General features: G+C 45.8%; 1 protein-coding gene across 5 annotated transcripts in view; it reads left to right on the top strand.

Moving 5' to 3' along the window:
- ltbp1 (latent transforming growth factor beta binding protein 1) overlaps positions 1–20,836 on the top strand; it is a 295,601-nt gene that overhangs the window by 49,409 nt on the left and 225,356 nt on the right. For all 5 annotated transcript variants that reach the window (XR_008723852.1, XM_055639325.1, XM_055639326.1 and 2 more), the window contains exon 5: positions 16,014–16,181. Coding sequence is in view for 4 of the 5 variants with exons in the window: in XM_055639325.1 (XP_055495300.1) it covers positions 16,014–16,181 (168 nt within the window). In the remaining variant the exon portion in view is untranslated. The remainder of the gene's footprint in view (positions 1–16,013; positions 16,182–20,836) is intronic.

Raw genomic sequence — 20,836 nt, 5'->3', positions numbered from 1 at the left:
TTCTGTTATTTTAGACATTTCAACTTTTTCCTTGTTTTATTCATTCATGGGATGGCACCAGCAGGAACAATCTTTATTATCCATCCCAAATTTCCCTGTGAACTAAGTGGCTGGCTAATACATATCAGAGGAAAACAAAGAATCTAAAACGCGTTGTTTGGTCTGGGTTCATAAATAGACCAGACCGGGTAAGGATAGCACATTTCCTTTTCAGAAGTGAACTAGTTGGGATTTTTTTAGTCATTGATACTGTTGCTAGTTTTTAAAATTCTAGATGTATTTAATTACTCGATGACTTGTTCAGATTGACTGGATGTTCACTTGCTTAATGCTTCGTTGTTGCTAGATGTTGCTAACTCCTCAGAGATTCAGATGGAAAATCCTGCCAACACCAAGGAAACAGAAGCTGTTAAAGCTTAGCTGGAAGCTTCTTTTGTGGTCAACATCAAATGTAGTCAGACACAATATGCTGGACTAACTCAACGGTACAGGTAGCATCTCTGGAGAGAAGGAATGGGCGACATTTCCGGTCGTGACCCTTCTTCAGTCAGTCAGTGTAGAGAGGAACTGGAGATATGGAAGGTAGAAAGAGATTGTATGATGTGAAAGTGCAGATCAAAGCCGACAATGATCTTGGAAATGTACAATGGTTCATTGACCCCCTGTTCCCTAAAGAATGAGGACATCTCGGACATCCTGGTATGGAACACATTATCTTGGGCGCAGATACGGCGTAGATCACCTCATCTTGGTGAATCTCAGTGAATCTGAGGGCAGGGTGGAAGTTAGTGATACAGCTATTGAAATCAACAAGTTCAGCATGGGTGCAAGAGGCAGCTCTGCAGAAGGTTCCCGACCAGAAACGTCACTCATTCCTTCTCTCCAGAGATACTGCCTGTCCTGCTGAGTTATTCCAGCATTTTTTGTCTATCTTCGATTTGAACCAGCATCTGCAGTTCTTTCATGCGTGTCAAGTGCATTCACTTTGCTGTTGACCCCAGAATCCAGGCCAGTAGATTTCCTCTCAAATCCATGTCTAGGTCAGTTCCAGCTCCTTCTGCATTTCTTGTCAATTGTTGATGGGCAGCTATCTTCTTTCATTGAAGTTAGAGGAATTCTGAATTGGGTCTTTTCCACTAATTGTCTAATACTGTCCATTGAACTAATGGCAGCAAGAGCACTTCTGTTTCCCAACTAATTACTTTTCCAGCCAAAGGTCCAAAGGTGAAATGACTGCTTTTGACGTTTTATTGTCAAAGGCAATTGTGCATCCATAGAAGCACCAAAAATAATATTGCTTTTATTTTAATGATAATATTTTTGTGAATGTGTTCGATAGCAATCTGAAGCACAACAAAAATTCATGCAAGTGCAAGAGGTGATCTCTGGTTTTGTTGCTAAAGTGGAATTAGGATTGTGCAGGTCAATTCAAGAACATGATTGTAGGAAAGTAGCTGTTTCTTAACCTAGTGGTGGGGAGTTAAGAACTGCATCTCCTGCCTGATGGCAGCAGTGAGACAAGGGCATTGCTTGGTTGGTAGGGATCTTTGACAATAGACCCTGCCTTCTTAAGGCAGCGTCTCATGTAGATGCTTTTGATGGTGGGGGTGGTTTTGCCTCTGCTGGACACATCATTTGGAGGTAGAATTTTTTTGGGACTTCCTCAAAATGAGTGTGCAAGTCTGCATATAAATACATTCAGAACAATGAAGAATGATTATATAATTATACATTTTCATTTTTGCAATGTTTACTTGACTAGGCTTACATATATTTTCCTGTGTGTGGAATGTTCACATTCCAAACATTGTCATTTGGTGACAGAGATTCAAGGAGGTGGGCATTAGCATTTACTAATATTTCTGCCAGGAGAATGTTGCAGTGTCAGAAGTGCTGTTTTTCAGGTGGCACAGCAAATCAAGGTCCTGACAAACCTGGATAGAGTGGATGTGGAGAGGATGTTTCCACTAGTGAAGAGTCTAGGACCAGAGGTCATAGCCTCAGAATAAAAATACGTTCCTTTGGGAATGAGATAATGAGGATTCAGAGGGTGGTGAATCTGCAGAATTCATTGCCACAGAAGGCTGTGCAAGCCAAGCCAATGGATATTTTTAAGTCCGAGATTGATAGATTCTTGATTGGTACCGCTGGCAGGAGTTAGGGAGAGAAGGCGAGAGAATGGGGTTGAGAGGAGATGATAGATCAGCCATGATTGAATGGTGGAGTAGACTTGATTGGCCCAAATGGCCTAATTCTGCTCTTGTCACATGAAATTATGAACTATCTGCTTAATTGGACATGAAAGCTTCCAGGAGACCATTGAAAAAAAGCTGGGGAGCTCCCCGTGGTGTACTGGGCAATATTTATTCTTCACTCAGCATTGCCAAAACAAATTCTCTGGCACTTGTCGCTTTGCTGTCTGTGGGAACTTGATGTGTGCAAATTACCAGCCACTTTGCTCATTTTACAACACTGAAAATGGTTGAAATAATACCTTGACAACAATACCTAATTGTCTGTAAAGTTGAATGACGTGAAAGACTCTATGTAAAACAAAGTCATTCTGTCCTTTCTGTCAGTCAGTTGGTCTGCCTAACCCCAGGCATCAGGTGGAAATAGTAAGATATACACTGGGTGCACTGCTGTGACTGATCTGAAGTCAATTGGGGGTATGAGGATAGTTTATTTTTTTTAACTCAATTATATGGACTGTTTTCTGTTCAATGGACACAAATAAGCATGCCATCATTTCAAGTAAGGATGAACAGACTGGGATTTCTCTAAGCAAATGCAGTACTTTCAGATGAACATTTCCTTTGCAAATCAGATAGAGGTTTTCCAAAATGCATTTATGTAGGCGATGAATAGGGTTGCCAACTGTCCCGTATTAGCCGGGACATCCTGTATATTGGACTAAATTGGTTTGTCCTGTACGGAACTGCCCTTGTCCCGTATTTGACTGTCACTACTAAGAGTCTGTTGGGTCGGAGCACCGCATCCGGCCCCGCCTCACCCGTCCCCATGGAATGAAGCAGCAGTGCCTCGCCCATGGCCCCGTCGGGCGGCAGCCCGGCCAGCTGTCCGACTTTCGGGCCTTCGCTTTCCGCCGACACCACCAGCCCTCCATCTCATGGCCGATCATTTGCGCGCGACGTTGCCTGGGCCAAAACTGCACAACTGCCCGCTGGCTGGGCTTTGTCTGCAGTTCAGCACCCAGGCCAACTCATCATTCACCCAGCCACGGCCGAGTTGGTCAAAGAATTACCATCAGGAATTTGTCCCTTATTTTGAACTTTTGTCTCTTATTTGGGAATGAGAAAGTTGGCAAACCCTAGCGATGAATATTGGACACTTGAAAGGTAGGGGTTTGAAGTCTATAAAGATAACAGATAGAATTGAATCACTATGTGACGTATTGGGTTGGATAATATTTTGTAGCACATAGATCATAAAACAGTACAACACAGGAACGGGCCCTCCGGCCCACAATGTTTGCGACGAACATGATGCCAAGTTAAACTGATCTTATCTGCCTGTACATGACCCATATCCCTCTATTCCTTGCCTTCCATGTATGTCCCTATCGAAAAGCCTCTTTATCACTACTATCATATCTCCTTCTGCCACCACCGCGAGCAATGCCTTTCAGCCCTCCACTTCCCTCTGTGTGAAGAAACTTGCCCAGCACATCTCCATTAAACTTTCTTCCTCTCACCTTCTAGCTTTTCCATTTTAGTGTTGGACATTTCCATCCTGGGGAAAAGGTTCTGAAGTCTTCCCTATCGATGCTCACAATTTTATATACCTCGATCAAGTCTCCCCTCAACCTCCGACATTCCAGAGAAAACAATCCAAGTTTATTTAACCTATCGTAGTAAGTGAAACCCTCTAATCCAGACAGCATTTTGGTAAAAACCTACTCTGCACCCTCTACAAAGCCTTCACATCTTTCCTGTAATGGGGCGACCAGACCAACTCCAAATGTGGCTAAACCAAAGTGTTGGAGCTGCATCATGACATTCTGACTGTTATACCCAATGCAAGGATATGACATGCCTTCTTTACCATCTTACCCACTTTTGCGACCACCTTCAATGAGTCATGAACATGGACTCCCAAGATCCTTCTGCTCATCAATGCTGCTTATGGCCTTGCCATTAACTCTATATTCTCCCCTTGCATTCAACCTCTCAAAGTACAATACATCACACTTCCCCAGATGAAACCCCATCTGCCTTTTCTCTGCCCATTTCTGCAGCAGATTTATATCCTGCTGTATCTTCTTACAACCTTCCTCACTCTCTGCAACTCCTCCAATGTTGGTGTCATCAGCAAACTTACCCACCAACCCATCTATGCTTACGTCCAATTCATGTATATGTATTCCAAATCCTTTATATGTATTGATAGTGTAGGAAGGAACTGCAGATGCTGGTTTAAACCAAAGATAGACACAGAAAGCTGGAGTACCTCAGCGGGACAGGCAGCATTTCTGGAGAGAAGAAATGGGTGACATTTCGGGTTGAGAGTCTGAAGAAGAGTCTCGACCCAAAATGTCACCCATTCCTTCTCTCCAGAGATGCTGCCAGTCCCGCTGAGTTACTCCAGCTTTCCGTGTCTATCTATATTATTGATAGATTGTATTGAGCCTTCTGTTAAATTTCCTTACCATCACTGGACCTGCGGCTCCATGAATCACCAGCATGGGAAACAGATGTGGAATGCTTCTGTATGTTGCGAATTGACAGCTTACTCACCCTTCCTGATACCACATGAAAGTACCCATCTACATTAGTAGTGAGGCCTGTGACATGAGGCAGAACAGATGACTCATGAACGACTGACCTTGGCACTGAGCCGTTTTGTTACTGTGCCCACATTAAAGTGTTTTCAGGTGATAAATATTTGACAGCACATACTGCAAACATCGTGTGGCTGCCGTGCAGATCATATGTGGCATTAGGATCAACTTCAAAGACTAACCTTTTGGAAACATTAGCCGAGACCGAGAAAGCTGCTGAATAGACAGGTACATCTGCTGTTCAAACTGTAATCACATAAAACATGTTCCTGGAAGGAGGGATCTCCAGATTTTTCATTTTGTTCGCATTTTACACCAAAGATGTATTCAAAACTATCCATGAATGCATTTTGTGATGACTAAATCTGCAATTTAAAGGCAACTTAATAAGTATTTGGTATCATGCGTGATCAATTAGGAGGGTGAAATTGTTGACACAAGATATTAAATCCTTTTATGAATCTTGATCATAATGATCGATTATGCAACATTTATTCATAAAATATCAAATTGCATTTGCACACTAATTGATACATAAGTATATTTTAATCAGTTAATAATTAACTTTCTTTTCTAAAACTCACAAGTTTTAAATGCCTCTTTTTTAAAATCAGATGTAGAAATGTTTTGTATGTTATTAAAATTAATTGAAATTTCAAGAATATACTCGCAAGTGACTAATATTTGTTGCATAGGAAGGGAATTAGAAGGGTAAAAAGGGCAATGAGATTTCCCTGCAGATGAGATTATCCTAAAATAAGTACATTATAAGTAAAAGGATAGTTTGGGAGAGAGTAGGTCCTCTTAAGAATAAATGTAAGAATCTATGTTTGGAACCCCGGGAAATGGGTATGGTCTGAAATGAACACTACTCGTCTGTATTTAGACGTATGTAGATGGGTTGGTGAGTACATTTGGTGACAACACCAACATTGGAGGAGTTGCAGACAGTGAGGAATGCGATCAGAAGATACAGCGGGATATAAACCTACTGCGGAAGCGTGATACTTAAATTTAATTAGATAACATTTGGGTGACTAAACCTTGCAGTTTATATGGTCGGAGTGATTCACCCTTGGTTACTTATTACAGTCTAACATTCTTCAATTAGACGCAGATTTTCATATAATCACTAATCCATTTTCATCTCTTGCGTTATGCATTAGGGAATGATTTACGGACCAGTTTTATGGTGTTGCTAAACTACATTATAAACTCTGGTTCCCTTGATTTGATTATGATTCAGATTCAGACCAGTTTATTGTCATGTACACCAGGGTTCAATGAAAGTTCTTGTTCACTTGAAGGACACAGGTCTATCATAGACCAACACATATGCTTGAACCATGCATATGATAATGTCTTTATGTCAGAAGCAAGGCTGCACTTGGAGGATTAAAAAAAGGACACAAAGTGCTGGAGTAACTCAGCAGATCAGTCAGCACCTCTAGAAAACATGGATCGGTGATGTTTTAAGTTGATATCCTTCTTGGACCAAAAACGTTGCCTGTCCACATTGTCCAGAGATGCTGCCTAACCTGTTGAGTAACTCGAACACTTTGTGTCCATTTGTGTATTAATTAGCATCTGCAGTTCTTTGATTGTACACTTGTAGTATTTTGTTGAGTTTTGGTCACCCTGTTAGAAGAACGATGCCATAAAGCTGGAAAAGGTGCAGAGAGGATTTACGAGGATGTTTCGTGGTCTCGAGGTTCTGAGCTGCAGCGAGAGTGGACAGGCTCACTTTATTCCTTGGAGCGCAGGAGGCTGAGGGATCTTATAGAGGTGTGTAAAATCATTAGGGAAATGGCTAGGATAAATGCACACAGTCTTTTTCCCAGTGTAGGTGAATCAACAACTATGTAGGATTTTGGTGAGAAGGAACATATTAAATAAGAACCAGAGGGCAACATTGTCGCTCAGAAGGAGGTGGGTGAAAGGATGGCACAATAGTGTGACAGTAGATTTGCTGCCTCATAGCGTCAGAGATCTGGGTTTGATCGTGAGTATGGAGTTGTACATTTCCCCTGTGACCGTGTGGTTTTTACCCGGGTGCTCCAGTTTGCTCCCATATTCCAAAGACATGCAGGTCGTTAGGTTAATTGGCTTCGGTAAATTGTCCCTAGAATGCAGAATAGAACTAGCGTCTGGGTGGTTGCTGGTCGATATAGACTCAGTGGGCCGAAGGTCTTGTTTCCACGCTGTATCTCTAAAAATTAAAACGAGCTGCCAGAGGAAGTAGTTGAGGGATATATACTAGCAACATTGTAAAGACATTTGGACAGCTACATGGATGGGACAGGTTTAGGGTGATATGGGCCAAATGCTGGTGAATGGTCCTTTCTAAGATGTGGCATCTGAGTTGACATGGATGAGCTGGGCCTGAGGGCCTGTTTCCAGACTGCTTGACTATGATTTATTTACATTTCATATAGAGAGAAACTATATCCCTTCCCTTCTTGCTCCTTTCTGCAAGGCACTAATTCCTGCTCAGTCATCTTCAGCTGTTGACAGTCCCTGGTTACCTTGCGCAGCTCATCTCTATAATTATAAAACTCTGATTTTGGATGTGGATGTATTTATTTGTGTGTGTCTTGTTTGTCTGTGATTCGCATCTCCTCGAAAACACGACACGCTAACGGTGACATTTTTACATATTCCGATAGAGATTTTCCTCATGATCTCAAAAATCGCCTCATCTGAAAATTTGATTCATTATTTCCCGAGTTATTTCTTAAAATTGTTTATTAATTTGAGATTTTTCAAAAGCTAACGAGCTGATGACGTCACAATGGCTCTGCTCCTCGCGGCGAGCTGCGTAGCGTTTTCAAAGAGCAGCCTGCTGACCACTGTTTTTGCACGAGCTTCGAGTTACGTTAATCTCCCCCCAACTCGCAGTCGAATTGCACTTGGCCCGCTGTCCGCCTCACCCCGCCCGCGGCCCAGCCGCCCTCCCCACCCGGGCTCTGGATTGAAGCCGCTGACGAGTTACGTTAACCCCCCCGACTCGCAGTCATTTTGTCGCCTCCCGCTCGCAGTCGACTCACACTCGGCCCGCCGTCCGCCCCGCCCCGGCCGCAGCCCAGCCGTCCCCCCCCCCCCCCCCCCCCCCCCAGGGCTCTGGATTGAAGCCGCTGAACACGCAGAAATTTGGTTGCGTTTCCGAGGGCTTCCGAGGCCTCCTCTACCCACCCCCCCCCCCCCCCCCCCTCCCCCTCTCCCCACTCCCTCCCCACTCCTCTACCCACTCCTCTCCCCATTCCCCCCCCCTCCCCCTCCCCCCCCCCCTCCCCCCTCCCCCCCTCCCCCCCCCCCTCCCTCTCCCCCCCCCTCTCCCCCTCCCTCTCCTCCCCCACTCCCCCTTCTCTCCATCCTCTCCCCCCCTCTCCCCTCCCCTCCCCCCCTCTCTCCCCCCTCTTGGGTTAGAGGAGAATTGGTCTGAAAATGGGTGCTTGATGGTCAGCACAGACTCACTGGGTCTGTCTTGGTGGTGTTTGCTGTGTGTGCTGTGCTCTCTGTTGTGATCCTGCAGAAATATTCTATTTTCCCACTATCTTAGTTTTCCTAATAGCAACACCAGTAGCTAACCCAAGCCTCTCGGCGAATGGGGCCTTAGTGGTGATGAAGCCTCAGCGGCTGCGATGCCTTGCGGGTCGCCCTGTGGTCAACAGTCGATGAGAGCGTGGGGGACCGCCGTGAGGGAGGGGGAAGAACAATGGACAACGGAGGACCTGACATGGGGGAACCGCTGTGCAGGAGGGGTTGGGGGGGGGAACAAAAAGAGGAGCCGGCATGCTTTGTAACTGTGTCAGCGGCGTAGTTGGCTGCCATTTGTATACATTGGGTATGCAAGCAAAAAAAATCACTGTGCCAAGTCACATGTGACAATAAAGTATTTCATTCCATTCCATTATCTGTTTTTGTTTAGATTTCCTTTGTTTTTCTTATAAATAGAATTTTTTGCAGTCACTTACAAACCCACAGAGAGAATAGTGCATCCAACAATGTAATATTCTCTCCACATGGTCCCAGACTGACAACCTGCATTAATTGCTCAAGTTAGACTCCAAGTGCTGGAGGAACTCAATGGCTCAGGCAGCATCCCTGGAGAACACGCTAAGGTGATGTTTCAGGTCAGAACCCTTCTTCAGAGTGCAGATCATTCTTCATTTCTTTCTGACCTTGATGCTCATTCTAAATATTAAAAGGTAATGGAAGTAGGATTAAGACGGTAATTCAATCCTAGGGTAGGGGTTTAGGTGGGCCTGGTGAATCATTCAAATTATTTTCTGGTAGCTTATGATGCAACTTGAATCATGAAAACAAATTGCAGTCCTAGTTACCCAAACTCAACTGTTCATGATTCTGTATTTAACAAGACAAAATATTCTTTAGCATTATAGTGAATAAGACAGAGTACACTGTCAGCAACTGCCAAGGAGAAAACATCTTGAAATGAAATATGGAACCCCCCACTCAAATGTAATATTATATATTTGTTTTTTAAAGCGTGACAGTTGGTAAAGTGTGAGATATGATCTGTAATCTAATCATAGGTTCGAGTATTTTAAATTGCGTACTCATCATTTTGGTTGTTTGTGACTTCATCTGATTCCTTTGATAACGGCTTTATAATTCTTCCCAGCCAACCAATATTTTCTACGTAACTCTTTAAATCATGGTAGACTGGTAGTCATTTGAATTTGAAGGGTTCAAGCCAGTTGTGTGTGCATGGAACCATGATTATATTGTGATATTGTTGGTGGAAATCATAAAGTAAAGGCCTAATGCAAGGATGAAGCCATTTTAGCAAAATGCCATAAGACATAGGAGCTGAATTAGGACATTCAGCCCATCAAGTCTACTCTGCCATTCAATCATGGCTGATCTCTCTTAACCTCATTATTCTGACTTCTCCCCGCAACCTTTGACACTTTACTAATCAAGAATTTATTAATCTCTGCAGTAAAAATATCCAGTGATTTGGCCTTCACAGCTGTCTGGCAATGAATGACACAGATTCACCCTCTCAGGCTAATGAAATTCCTCCTCATTGCTTCTAAAGGTATGCCCTTTTATTTGGAGGCTATCCCCTCTGGTTCTAGACTCTCCCATTATTGGAACCATCCTTCCTCATCCACTCTTTAGGAATGTTTCATTATTCGGTAAGTTTCAATGCGATCCCCCCCACTCATCCTTTTAAGCTCCAGTGAGTACAGGCTCAGAGCCTTCAAACGCTCATCAAATGTCAACCCAATCATCCCCAGGATCATTCTAGTAGACTCCTCTGGACCCTCTCCAACGCCAACACATCCTTCCTCAGATATGGGGCCCAAAAATGCTCACAAAATTCCAAATATGGTCTCACCAGTGCCTGATAAAGCCTCAGCATTACATCCTTGCTTTCATATTCTTGTCCCCTTGAAATGAATGCGAGCATTGTATTTTCCTTCCTTACTGCTGACTTAACCTGCACATTAACCTTTTGGGAATCCTGCACCAGTACTCCCAAGTCCCTTTCTGCCTCTAATTTCTGAATGCACTCACCATTTAGAAAGTAATCTATGCCTTTACAGCTGCTCCTCGACCTACGATGGGTTTACGTTCCATACGATAAACCCATCGTAAATCGAAAATAGCGCAAGTTGAAAACTCATTTCATACAATGTGATCACGTGACCAGAAGTGACAAGCGGCTCACTGCCGTTGCCGAGCGTTTGCACCAACGTAAAGTCACGATATCGTAAGTCGAAGCAACGTAAATTGGGTAGCATCTGTATTCCTCTACCAAAGTGCATGACCGTACACTTTGCTGTGCTAAATTCCATTTGCCACTTCTTTGCCTCCTCTCCCAATCTGTCCAAGTTCTGCTGCAGCCTCCTTGCTTCCTCAGCACCATCTCCCCCACCACCTATCTTCGTATCATCTGCAAACTTGGCCACAAAGCCAATCTATTCCCTCTTCCGGTTTATTAATAGATAATATGAGAAGTAGCAGATCCAACACTGACCCTCGCTAATAATTTTCTTACTTTTGCCTCGCTCTTTATTAAACAGTGGTTACATTTGTGAATTTTCCAGTCCTCTGGAACCAGTGATTCTGGATTCAGTGATCTGTCCTGGATCCAGCACATTGATGCAATCAGAAAGAAAGTCCATCAGCACATCTACTTTTTAAAAAAGATCGAGGAGATTCAGTATGTCGAAAAATATTATCTTGAACTTCTTCATGTGTATTGTAGAGGGCATATTGACTGGTTGCATCATGGCCTAGCTCAGCAACTCAAATGCCAAGGAACGAAGGAGATTACAAAAAGTGGTGAACAAACTGGCCAGTCCATCGCGGGTACTGAGTTCCCCACCATCAAAGTGACCTATAGGAAACACTGTCTCATCAAGGCAGCCTGCAGCATTAATGGCCTACACCATTCTGGCCACACTCTCATTTCACTCCTGCCTTTGGGAAGAAGGTATAGGAGTCTGAAAACTGTAACATCAAGGTTCAGGAATAGCTTCTACCCAACAGCCATCAGGCTATTGAACACTACAAACTCCAATGAAACTCCAAGTTACAAACTGCCCTGGATGCACAAAGCACTTTGGGGTTTGTTTTACATTATAATGTAAACTATATTGTTTTTTTATTGTCGGAACTTTTTATTGGTTTGTTTACTATATTCTCTATGGAGTACTGTGTTTACACATCTGTTGTGTCCTAGAACTGAGAAGTTATTGTCCTGGGGAATAACTATCTCTTAATCAATATCACTAAAACAAATTGTGTGGTCCATATTAATTGTTTGTTGTGGGATGTTTGTTTGTTCAACTTGGCGCCATAAGAATAATGACCTGAGTTTGAAAATATTTCATTTGCTGAAAAGGCCTTGGGTTGTGCTGAAAGGGATGGAAATGATCCATTATTACAGATATTCAAAACTACGCATGCATCCACAAAGCCACTTGAACTTTGGTACGTTAGTCAGATATTTTCTGTTGGGTCCTGGAGAAAAGACGGGGAACAAAACTTGGTGGCACGGTGGCGCAGCAGTAGAGTTGCTGCCTTACAGCGGCAGAGACCCTGGTTCGATCCTGACTATGGGTGCTTGTCTGTAAGGAGTTTGTATGTTCTCCCTGTGACTTGCGTGGGTTTTCACCGAGATCTTCGGTTTCCTCCACACTCCAAAGACGTAAGATTTATAGGTTAATTGGCTTGCTATAAATAAAAAAGTTACAATTGTTCCTAGTGTTCCTAGTGTGCTAATACTGTTAACATGCAGGATGCAGGGAACGCTGGTCAGTGTGGACTCGGTGGGCTGAAGGGCCCGTTTCCTCTCTCTATCTCTAAACTAACCTAAACTAAACGAATAAACTAAACTAAAACTGATAAACAATAAGTAAAATCCAGAAGTATGCTTACACATCTCCCCAACTTCCCTATAGTACTTCAGGTAATTATAAATATCTCTCTGGAGAATAACAACAACTTTAAGTTGTACTAGACTAAGTGCAGAACCATTGGGTCTGCTTTCCCAACGCAGTGTTCCACCATTCACCCGTTCCCCCAATGCAATATTCCACCACTCACACATAGCCCCTAACTGCGCAGGCGCAGCTCAATTCTCCTCATCCTCCAGCACTCCCTCCCCCTCCTCTTCATCCTCCCTCTTCTTTCCCCTCTCCTCTTCCCCACCCAATCCCTCCCTTGCCTCTCCCTCCCACACCTTTCCCCTACTCTCAGTCACTCCCGCCATAACTCATCTCCCTTTCCTGCCCCCCTCCTATCCCTGTATCCCCCACCTCCCCCACTCGTCACCTCCCCCTATACTCTCCTACTACCCCTCCTGACCTCCTAGCCCTCTATTCCCCACTCCCTACCTCTCCCACTCCTTCCCCCCTATCCCTCTATTTCCCCCGCCTCCCCCACCAGACATGAGAGAGGAAAAACTGAAAAAAGAGGAAGAGATGGATTTCTCCATTGATTTTGAAATTCGGCGAGGCCCCACCGTTGCCGCACGGCCCCACCGCCACCGCACGGCCTCACCGCCACCGCACAGCCTCACCGCCACCGCACGGTCCCACCGCCACCACAAGGCCTACTGCTGCCGCGTGGCCCCACCGCCACTGCACGGCCCCACCGTTGCCGCACGGCCCCACCCCACCGCACGGCCCCCACCGCCACCGCACGGCCCCACCGCCACCGCACGGCCCCACGGCCACCGCAAGGCCCCACCGCCGCCACGAGGCCTACTGCTGCCGCGAGGCCCCACCCCACCGCACGGCCCACCGCCGCCACGAGGCCTACTGCTGCTGCGAGGCCCCACCGCCACCGTACGGCCCCACCACCACCACCGCACGGCCCCACCGTTGCCGCACGGGCCCCACCGTCACCGCACGGCCCCACCGCCACCGCACGGCCCCCACCGCACGGCCCACCGCACGGCCCCACACCGCACGCCCCACCGCCGCCGACGGCCCCTACCGCACTGCCCCACCGTCACCGCACGGCCCACACCGCCGCACGCCGCCGCACGGCCCCACCGTCGCCGCACGGCCCCACCGTCACCGCACGGCCCCACCGTCGCCGCACGGCCCCACCGTCATCGCCACGGCCGCACGCATCGCCGCACGGCCCCACCTCGCACGGCCTCCTGCACGCCCCCATCGCCGCACGGCCCCACCCTCGCCGCCGGCCCCACCGCCCGCCGCACGGCCCCACCGCGCCGGTTGGCCCCACCGTCGCCGCACGGCCCCACAGTCGCCCGGCCCCAGTCTGGGCCCCACCGTCGCCGCACGGCCCCACCGCGCCGCACGGCCCCACCGCTTGCCGCTCACCGCCCGCCGCCCCACCGTCGCCGCACGGCCCCACCGTCGCCGCACGGCCCCACCGTCGCCGCAGCCCCACCACCGCCGCAGCACGGCCCCACGCGCACGGCCCCACCGCCGCCGCACGGCCCCACCGTCGCCGCACGCCCCCCACCGTCGCCGCACGGCCCCACCGTCGCCGCACGGCCCCACGCCGCCGCACGGCCCCACCGCCGCCGCATTACGGCCCCACGCCACCGCACGGACCGTCACCGGGGCCCCACCGCACGGCCCCACCGCCACCGCACGGCCCCACCGCCTCCGCACGGCCCCCACCCCGCCGCACGGCCCCCACCAGCACGCGCCCCACCGTCACCGCACGGCCCCACCGCCACCGCACGGCCCCCACCGTCACCGCACGGCCCCACCGCCACCGCACGGCCCCACCGTCACCGCACGGCCCCACAGGAGCGGTGACCAATCAGCGTGGAGGCGACTGACAGGAGAGGAGACCAATTTGCGCATGCGTGTTTTTTAAGATTATTAAACTTTAATAACTTTTAATAGATATCATCAATCACAACAAAACTTGTTGCACTTATAGCACAGGAGAACGGTGGGTGAGCTGGCAAAAAATCATAGCTCTATCGTCTACTGTTTTTGTGCAAATAGAAAAACCACACAAACCGGAAGAGCACGAGATCAGAGTTTTAGTTATGTATAGATAGAAGATAGATAGCTTATATTCAAACAAAAACATCTCAAGGTATTTTATTAGAGTGTTAACAAACTTGTTTTGGAAAATTGATTTTTGACACGTAAGGATCTTCGAAAAGATGAAACAAAGTGCAATGAAGAGAGCAGCATTCACGCAGTTTTAAAGTAGGTGGCAAGGTGTAAGGAGGGAATTATGGAGCTTGGGGCCTTGGCAACTGTTGAAATGGCTGCCAATGGTGGAGTGTTAAAAATCATCACTGGTTCATAGGCCAAAAATTAGGTGATGCAAAAAGGTAGGAGGAGGTGAGACCAAAAGGTATTTGGAGATGAGAGATTTCAAGGAGAGGTTTGGTGAGCCAGTATCCAGTGAAGGTTGGTAAGTTTGGGAGCAATGGTGCACTGGGTTAGATTTTGAGGAGCAGGTACTATCTCTACGTTTAAAAACCATTTGGACAGGAACGTGGATAGGGTAGGTTTAGAGGGATATGGGCCAAACGCAGGCAAGCGGGACTAGTGTTGATGGGGAATGTTGGTCAACGTGGGCACAGGGGGCGGAAGGGACTGTTTTCTCGCTGCATGACTATGACAGTATATACAGCGATAGAACAAAGGGGAGGATCGAGGATAGCATTACAAGTGTGGATACAGTAAAGGTGTGGATGAGAAACTCATGAACGAAGCTGCCACTTCAGTATCTGATGAGCTGAGACGGAATTGGGGTAGGATGATGGTCCAGAGGTTGAAGTCAGTGGTTTCAGTGATAGCGCCACAATGTGGTTTGTGGCACACTTGGGGAACTGACGTTTAGATCTTTGATTTGAGGGCTACAAAAGCAAGGGCAATATCTGAATGAAGCAATCTGGCATTTTAGAATGCAACACAAAGGAAGGGAAATTGACCAGGTTGGATCAGACGTGGGCTGAATCATACGGCCCTTTGAGTCTGCTCTAAGGCATGGATTTGACCTTACTTGGAGCTGCTGTACAATGTCAGTCTCACAAGTCATTTGTAATGCTGAATTTTAAACTGAATATTGAATCACCTTGAACAGTCACCACTTTTTTTTTACCTTTGGCTTCCAGACAATTAATGGCCTCATTCTGAATGTATGAGTTGAGGTGCTGGGAGGAGATTTTTTGCCAAGAGGCTGTGAAATGACCCAAGTAGCTGCGTCATAAGATTTGATAGCTACGGGAAGGATTGCCAGATATTTGAGACAGATGTTTTCAGACTTGCGACATGCCTAAAACATTTCCAGGGGTTAGCTGCAAGTGACTGAACGTTAACATGAGCAAGGCAGCCTGAGATGCGGGTGGAAACAACCGTTTATTCACCTTAGCTGCACAGCAAGCTGCTTCTGACGATCGGGCACGTGCACTGAAGCTGCTGTTCCTGTTTGAGTCTGAATAAAGTACAGCTCTATAATTACTGAAAGTCGTCTACTTGGAGAAGTTGGCTTGAAGTGCAACCCGGAGTTCAGTTTGTTCAGCTGCCTTCTTCCGTTTCAGACACCTCCAGATAGATAGCAGTCATCCTCATCTATCCCCCCCTCCATTTCCCCATCCCTTCCTCTCCAACTCTTTCCTCCTCTCTACCCACTCCATCCCCGACATTAGTTCTCTTGCAAGCGCGTTCGATGGATTACCGGCTGATCTCTCTGTTTTTCTCCTTCGTTGTGTCTCCTCCGCTCGCAGTTGGGAACCACACAGGCCGCATCAAGGTGGTCTTCACACCCACCATCTGCAAGGTAACGTGCACCAATGGGAAATGCCACAACAGCTGCCAGCAGGGCAACACCACCACGCTGATCAGCGAAAATGGCCACGCTGCCGACACTTTGACAGCACAGAACTTTCGAGTGGGTGAGTAGTGCCAATAGTGGCTTTCTGTTAAAAAGAACTAAACTCCAAGCAGCTGAGAGAAGCATAGCTTTGTTCAGAATGAGGTCGTCAAACACATACCATGGTGAAAGCAATGGGCAGCTGAGAGTATGACGTGGAACTGATTTTGCTATTAATCACTGATGAACTGTGCCTTCTTTACCTAACGTTAATTAAAGTAAAAGAGTAAGAGTGTTGCACATTGTTTTTTTAAATGTTTTCCAGATAATTTTCTTTTAATCAAATTGATTTCTCCTCCCTTGCTCTCCTTCCCCCCCAGTTTGAATTTAAGTTATTGCCTCTCATTTCTTTGGCTTCTCAGTGAAATGCCATGCATTCATTTTTCCAAGGTGAATGTTTGCATGAAGTAGTAATTCTGAATTCCTGATGCAGCTGTTTCTTGACTTTTAATTGTCCCAGCAACTCCCTCAAGCTAAACTAATTACAGTTGAAGCCGGCACAGGTAAAGAATCTCTTTCTCAGCAAATTGATTCTCACTTGCAAAAGGTTTGAAGGCATCAAGAGAGAATCAGGCAATGTGATCGTATTGTATTTGGATCTTTTGGCTCAAGGTTGTGCCAAGGCTGATTAATCACTGAGCAAATCTTTCCTTTGAGCAGATACTTCCCATAGAACCGTTAAATGTGATGGATTTTGCTGCTATTTGGCATGCATGTTTTCTGTTTCGCTAGCAGTACAGCCATGGGGATTTAGTTTAGTTTAGTTTAATTTAGACGTACAGCATGGAAACAGGCCCTTCAGCCCACTGAATCTGTGCCAACCAGCGAGCCCCGCACACTAACAATATTCTACACACGCCAGGGACAATTTTTTACATTTATACCAAGCCAATTAATCTGCAAACCTATACGCCTTTGGATAGTGGTAGGAAACCAGAGATCCCTGCAGAAAACCTACGCAGGTCACGGGGAGAAGGTAAAACTCCGTACAGACAGCACCCGTAGTCAGGATCGAACCCGGGTCTCTGGTGCTGTAAGGCAGTAGCTCTACCGCTGCGCCACCGTGTCGCCCTAAACCATTTCCAGGGGTTAGCTGCAAGTAACTGAACATTAACATGAACAAGGCAGCCTGAGATGCGGTTAGAAACAACTGTCCCTGAAGGTGAATCTCAAAGTGGTTGGAAACCATTGAGATGTCCCATGTCCATCACCTGCCACGTGGTGTATACATTTACGGAGAACATACTAATCATTCAGAGGATAGTTTATAGATGTTGGGAAGAAGTTTGCCTTTTGGAGTCAGTAAGTAGAATATGTGGAAGTGAAGGCTGCAGCAGTTGATATTTGTTCACTTCTTTAGTGTTGATGACTAACGTGAATTTCTAAGATAGAAACAAAGTGCTAGAGTAAGTCAGCGGGTCAGGGGGCATCTATGGACAAACAGGATGGGTGCTCCCGATGTTGGCTCCTGTACATCAGTGAGACCAAAAATATACTTGGGACCATTTCGCTGAATTTTGCACCGGCCTACGGGATCTCCTTGTTGCCAACCATTGCATCTCTCCTTCCCATTCCCATGCTATACGTATTGTCCAAGCAGCTCTCATTTTTCCAGATAGTCCTGAGATCATCCTGTGGACGACTCTGTATTTGCCCTATCTATTCCCATCATGATTTTATTAAAGTTTCAAAAGGAATTAGAGCATAGGGCATAGAATGAATGGTACCGCACATGGACAAGCACATTGGCCACAATGTCTGTGCCAAACATGATGTTAAGACCAACTCTCATCTGTCTGCACATAACCCGTTTCCCTCCATTATTTGCATATACATATGCCTATCCAAAAGTCTGTTAAATGCCACTAAGGTATCTAAGTCCCCCCCCTCCCCCCCAGCAGTGCGTTACAGGTAGTCACCACCCTCTGTGTCAAAAACTTGCCCACACATCTCCTTTAAACACTGCCCATCACACCTTAAAGCTACACCCTAGAGTGTTTGATTTTTCCATCATCGTAAAAAGTTCTGACTCGATTTGTAGGGAGAATGGACAAGCCACTAAGACTAATGGAAAGAATTGTCGTGGATATAGAACATAGAACAGTGCAGCACAGGAATTAATCCTTCGGGCCACATCATTTGCACCGAACATGATGCCAAGTTAAACTGAACTCATCTGCATGTACATGATCCATATCCCTCTATCCCTTGCATTTCCATGTGCCTATCTAAAAGCCTCTTAAATGCCACAATCGGACCCACCTCCACCACCACCCCCAGCAATGACTTCCAGGCCCCAACCACTCTCTGTGTAAAAAAAAAAAAAACTTGCCATGCATATGTCCAAAGTCTACAGAGTGATTTAGGCCATTTGGAAGAATGGGCTGAAAGATGGCAGGTGGAGTTTAATGCTGATAAATGTGAGGTGCTACACCTTGGCAGGACAAATCAAAATAGGACGTACATGGTAAATGGTAGGGAATTGAAGAATACAGTTGAACAGAGGGATCTGGGAATAACCGTGCATAGTTCCTTGAAGGTGGAATCTCATATAGATAGGGTGGTAAAGAAAGCTTTTGGTATGCTAGCCTTTATAAATCAGAGCATTGAGTATATAAGCTGGGATGTAATGTTAAAATTGTACAAGGCATTGGTGAGACCAAATCTGGAGTATGGTGTAAAATTTTGGTCACCCAATTATAGGAAGGATTTCAAAATAGAGAGAGCACAGAGGAGATTTACTAGAATGTTGCCTGGGTTTCAACAACTAAGTTACAGAGAAAGGTTAAATAAGTTAGGTCTTTATTCTCTGGAGTGCAGAAGGTTAAGGCGGGACTTGATAGAGGTCTTTAAAATGATGAGAGTTGATGTGGATCAGCTTTTCCCTTTGAGAATAGGGAAGATTCAAACAAGAGGACATGACTTCAGAATTAAGGGCCAGAAGTTTAGGGGTAATATGAGGGGGAACTTCTTTACTCAGAGAGTGGTAGCGGTGTGGAATGAGCTTCCAGTGGAAGTGGTGGAGGCAGGTTCGTTGGTATCATTTAAAAATAAATTGGATAGGCATATGGATGAGAAGGGAATGGAGGGTTATGGTATGAGTGCAGGCAGGTGGGACTAAGGGGAAAAGGTTGTTCGGCACGGACTTGTAGGGCCGAGATGGCCTGTTTCCGTGCTGTAATTGTTATATGGTTATATGGTTGTTATAGGTCCATTCAACTTTACTCCTCGCATCTTATAGCTAAACCCTCCATGGGCCCCATGTCACTTGTCTGTGTTGCTACATTCTGCTCGGTTTGCCATGTACCCAAGAATGTGAGTACATGGCAAAGAATGTACCCACGCATTCCAAATGTGGGTACATTTTCCTGAGCTGTAGTTGACTCTTATTCCACCAGGCATGGTCATAAAGAGATGGTCCAGAGATTTAAACAAGATTAAGATTTATATGAAACAATCTCAGGTAAATTTTGAAAATTATTTGATTTTACTGCGCACGCAGCCATAAACAAAATCGTATTCATCACAGTTAAAAATTATGATAAGTGTTAATAAAATTTGCATGGGTTTTCTCTGAGATCTTCGGTTTTCCCTCCCTCATTCCAAAGACGTACAGGTTTGTAGTTTAATTGGCTTGGTATAAATGTAAATTGGCTCTAGTGTGTGTAGGATAGTGTTAATGTGCGGGGATCGCTGGTCGATGCGGACTCGGTGGCTGAAGGGCCTGTTTCCGGACTGTATCTCTCTAAACTAAACTAAACTAAAAATACACTTGCCCAATGGTTAGTATTACAGACACAGGAAGTTGCTCACTATTTCCACTGTACCATCAACCCAATTCCACTAATTGTCTTGGGTACACATTTGTGGCATGCCTCAACATATCTGTGATTATAAGCAGTACACGTTTATTCATTTTTTTAAAGTTCAAGCATTTAGGTTAAATATCTTAAATAGTTTGCAGATGTGGATGGAAGGAACATTTGTGAATGAACCAATAGAGCTGTGGGCTAAAGCTAATGTGGGCTGGCTTTCAACAGGACTAATTTCATACCTGAGGTAAACAACAAGAAATGAGTACCAAATCAAAGTCCCATTTTCTGGTGACGTAGTACTGGTTAGAGGTTAAGTACCTGCTGTTGAAAGCCTTGTCCAGCTTTTTGGAACTGCTTCATTTCCTTTCCTAAATAAATGTGTTGAGATCTTTTCAGCTTCTGTTCCCGGTATTTCTAGGAGCCCATGTCCCACTGTCCCCACTCTGTTCTTTTGCACGAAGCTGGAGTATGTATTTAGAATTGCAGTAGATATAAAAGAACGTTCAGCGATGCAGAACCTGGAATTGGTTATTTTTCTGGGTGTGAGTGAAGTTTAATGATAGAATTTAGAGTTGTATGTTGTTCTTTCAGCCCCTCAATGTCATTCCAGCTAAATCAGCTCCCTTTAGGAATTGATGCTTGGCAGGCAACACTATAATTGTACAATGGAAGTCCTTTAAGATGGAGATGATTCAGCCGCCATCTGGGTAAATTCCATGAGGGAGAAGGGAAGGGGAATTACAGCGAGAAATCCCTTGATGACTAATAATAGAGATTAAAGCAGCACAAGAAAAAAAAAAACGTAGATCTCACACACCAAGTTGGAAACACAAATGAGAGCCAGGCTAATTACAAAAAGTCA

Source organism: Leucoraja erinacea, chromosome 8 (genome assembly GCF_028641065.1).
Source record: "Leucoraja erinacea ecotype New England chromosome 8, Leri_hhj_1, whole genome shotgun sequence".
In the NCBI taxonomy this organism is placed as follows: Eukaryota; Metazoa; Chordata; class Chondrichthyes; order Rajiformes; family Rajidae; genus Leucoraja; species Leucoraja erinaceus.
The sequence above is the reverse complement of the archived record's forward strand: the minus strand, read 5'-3'. Positions and strand labels throughout refer to the sequence as shown.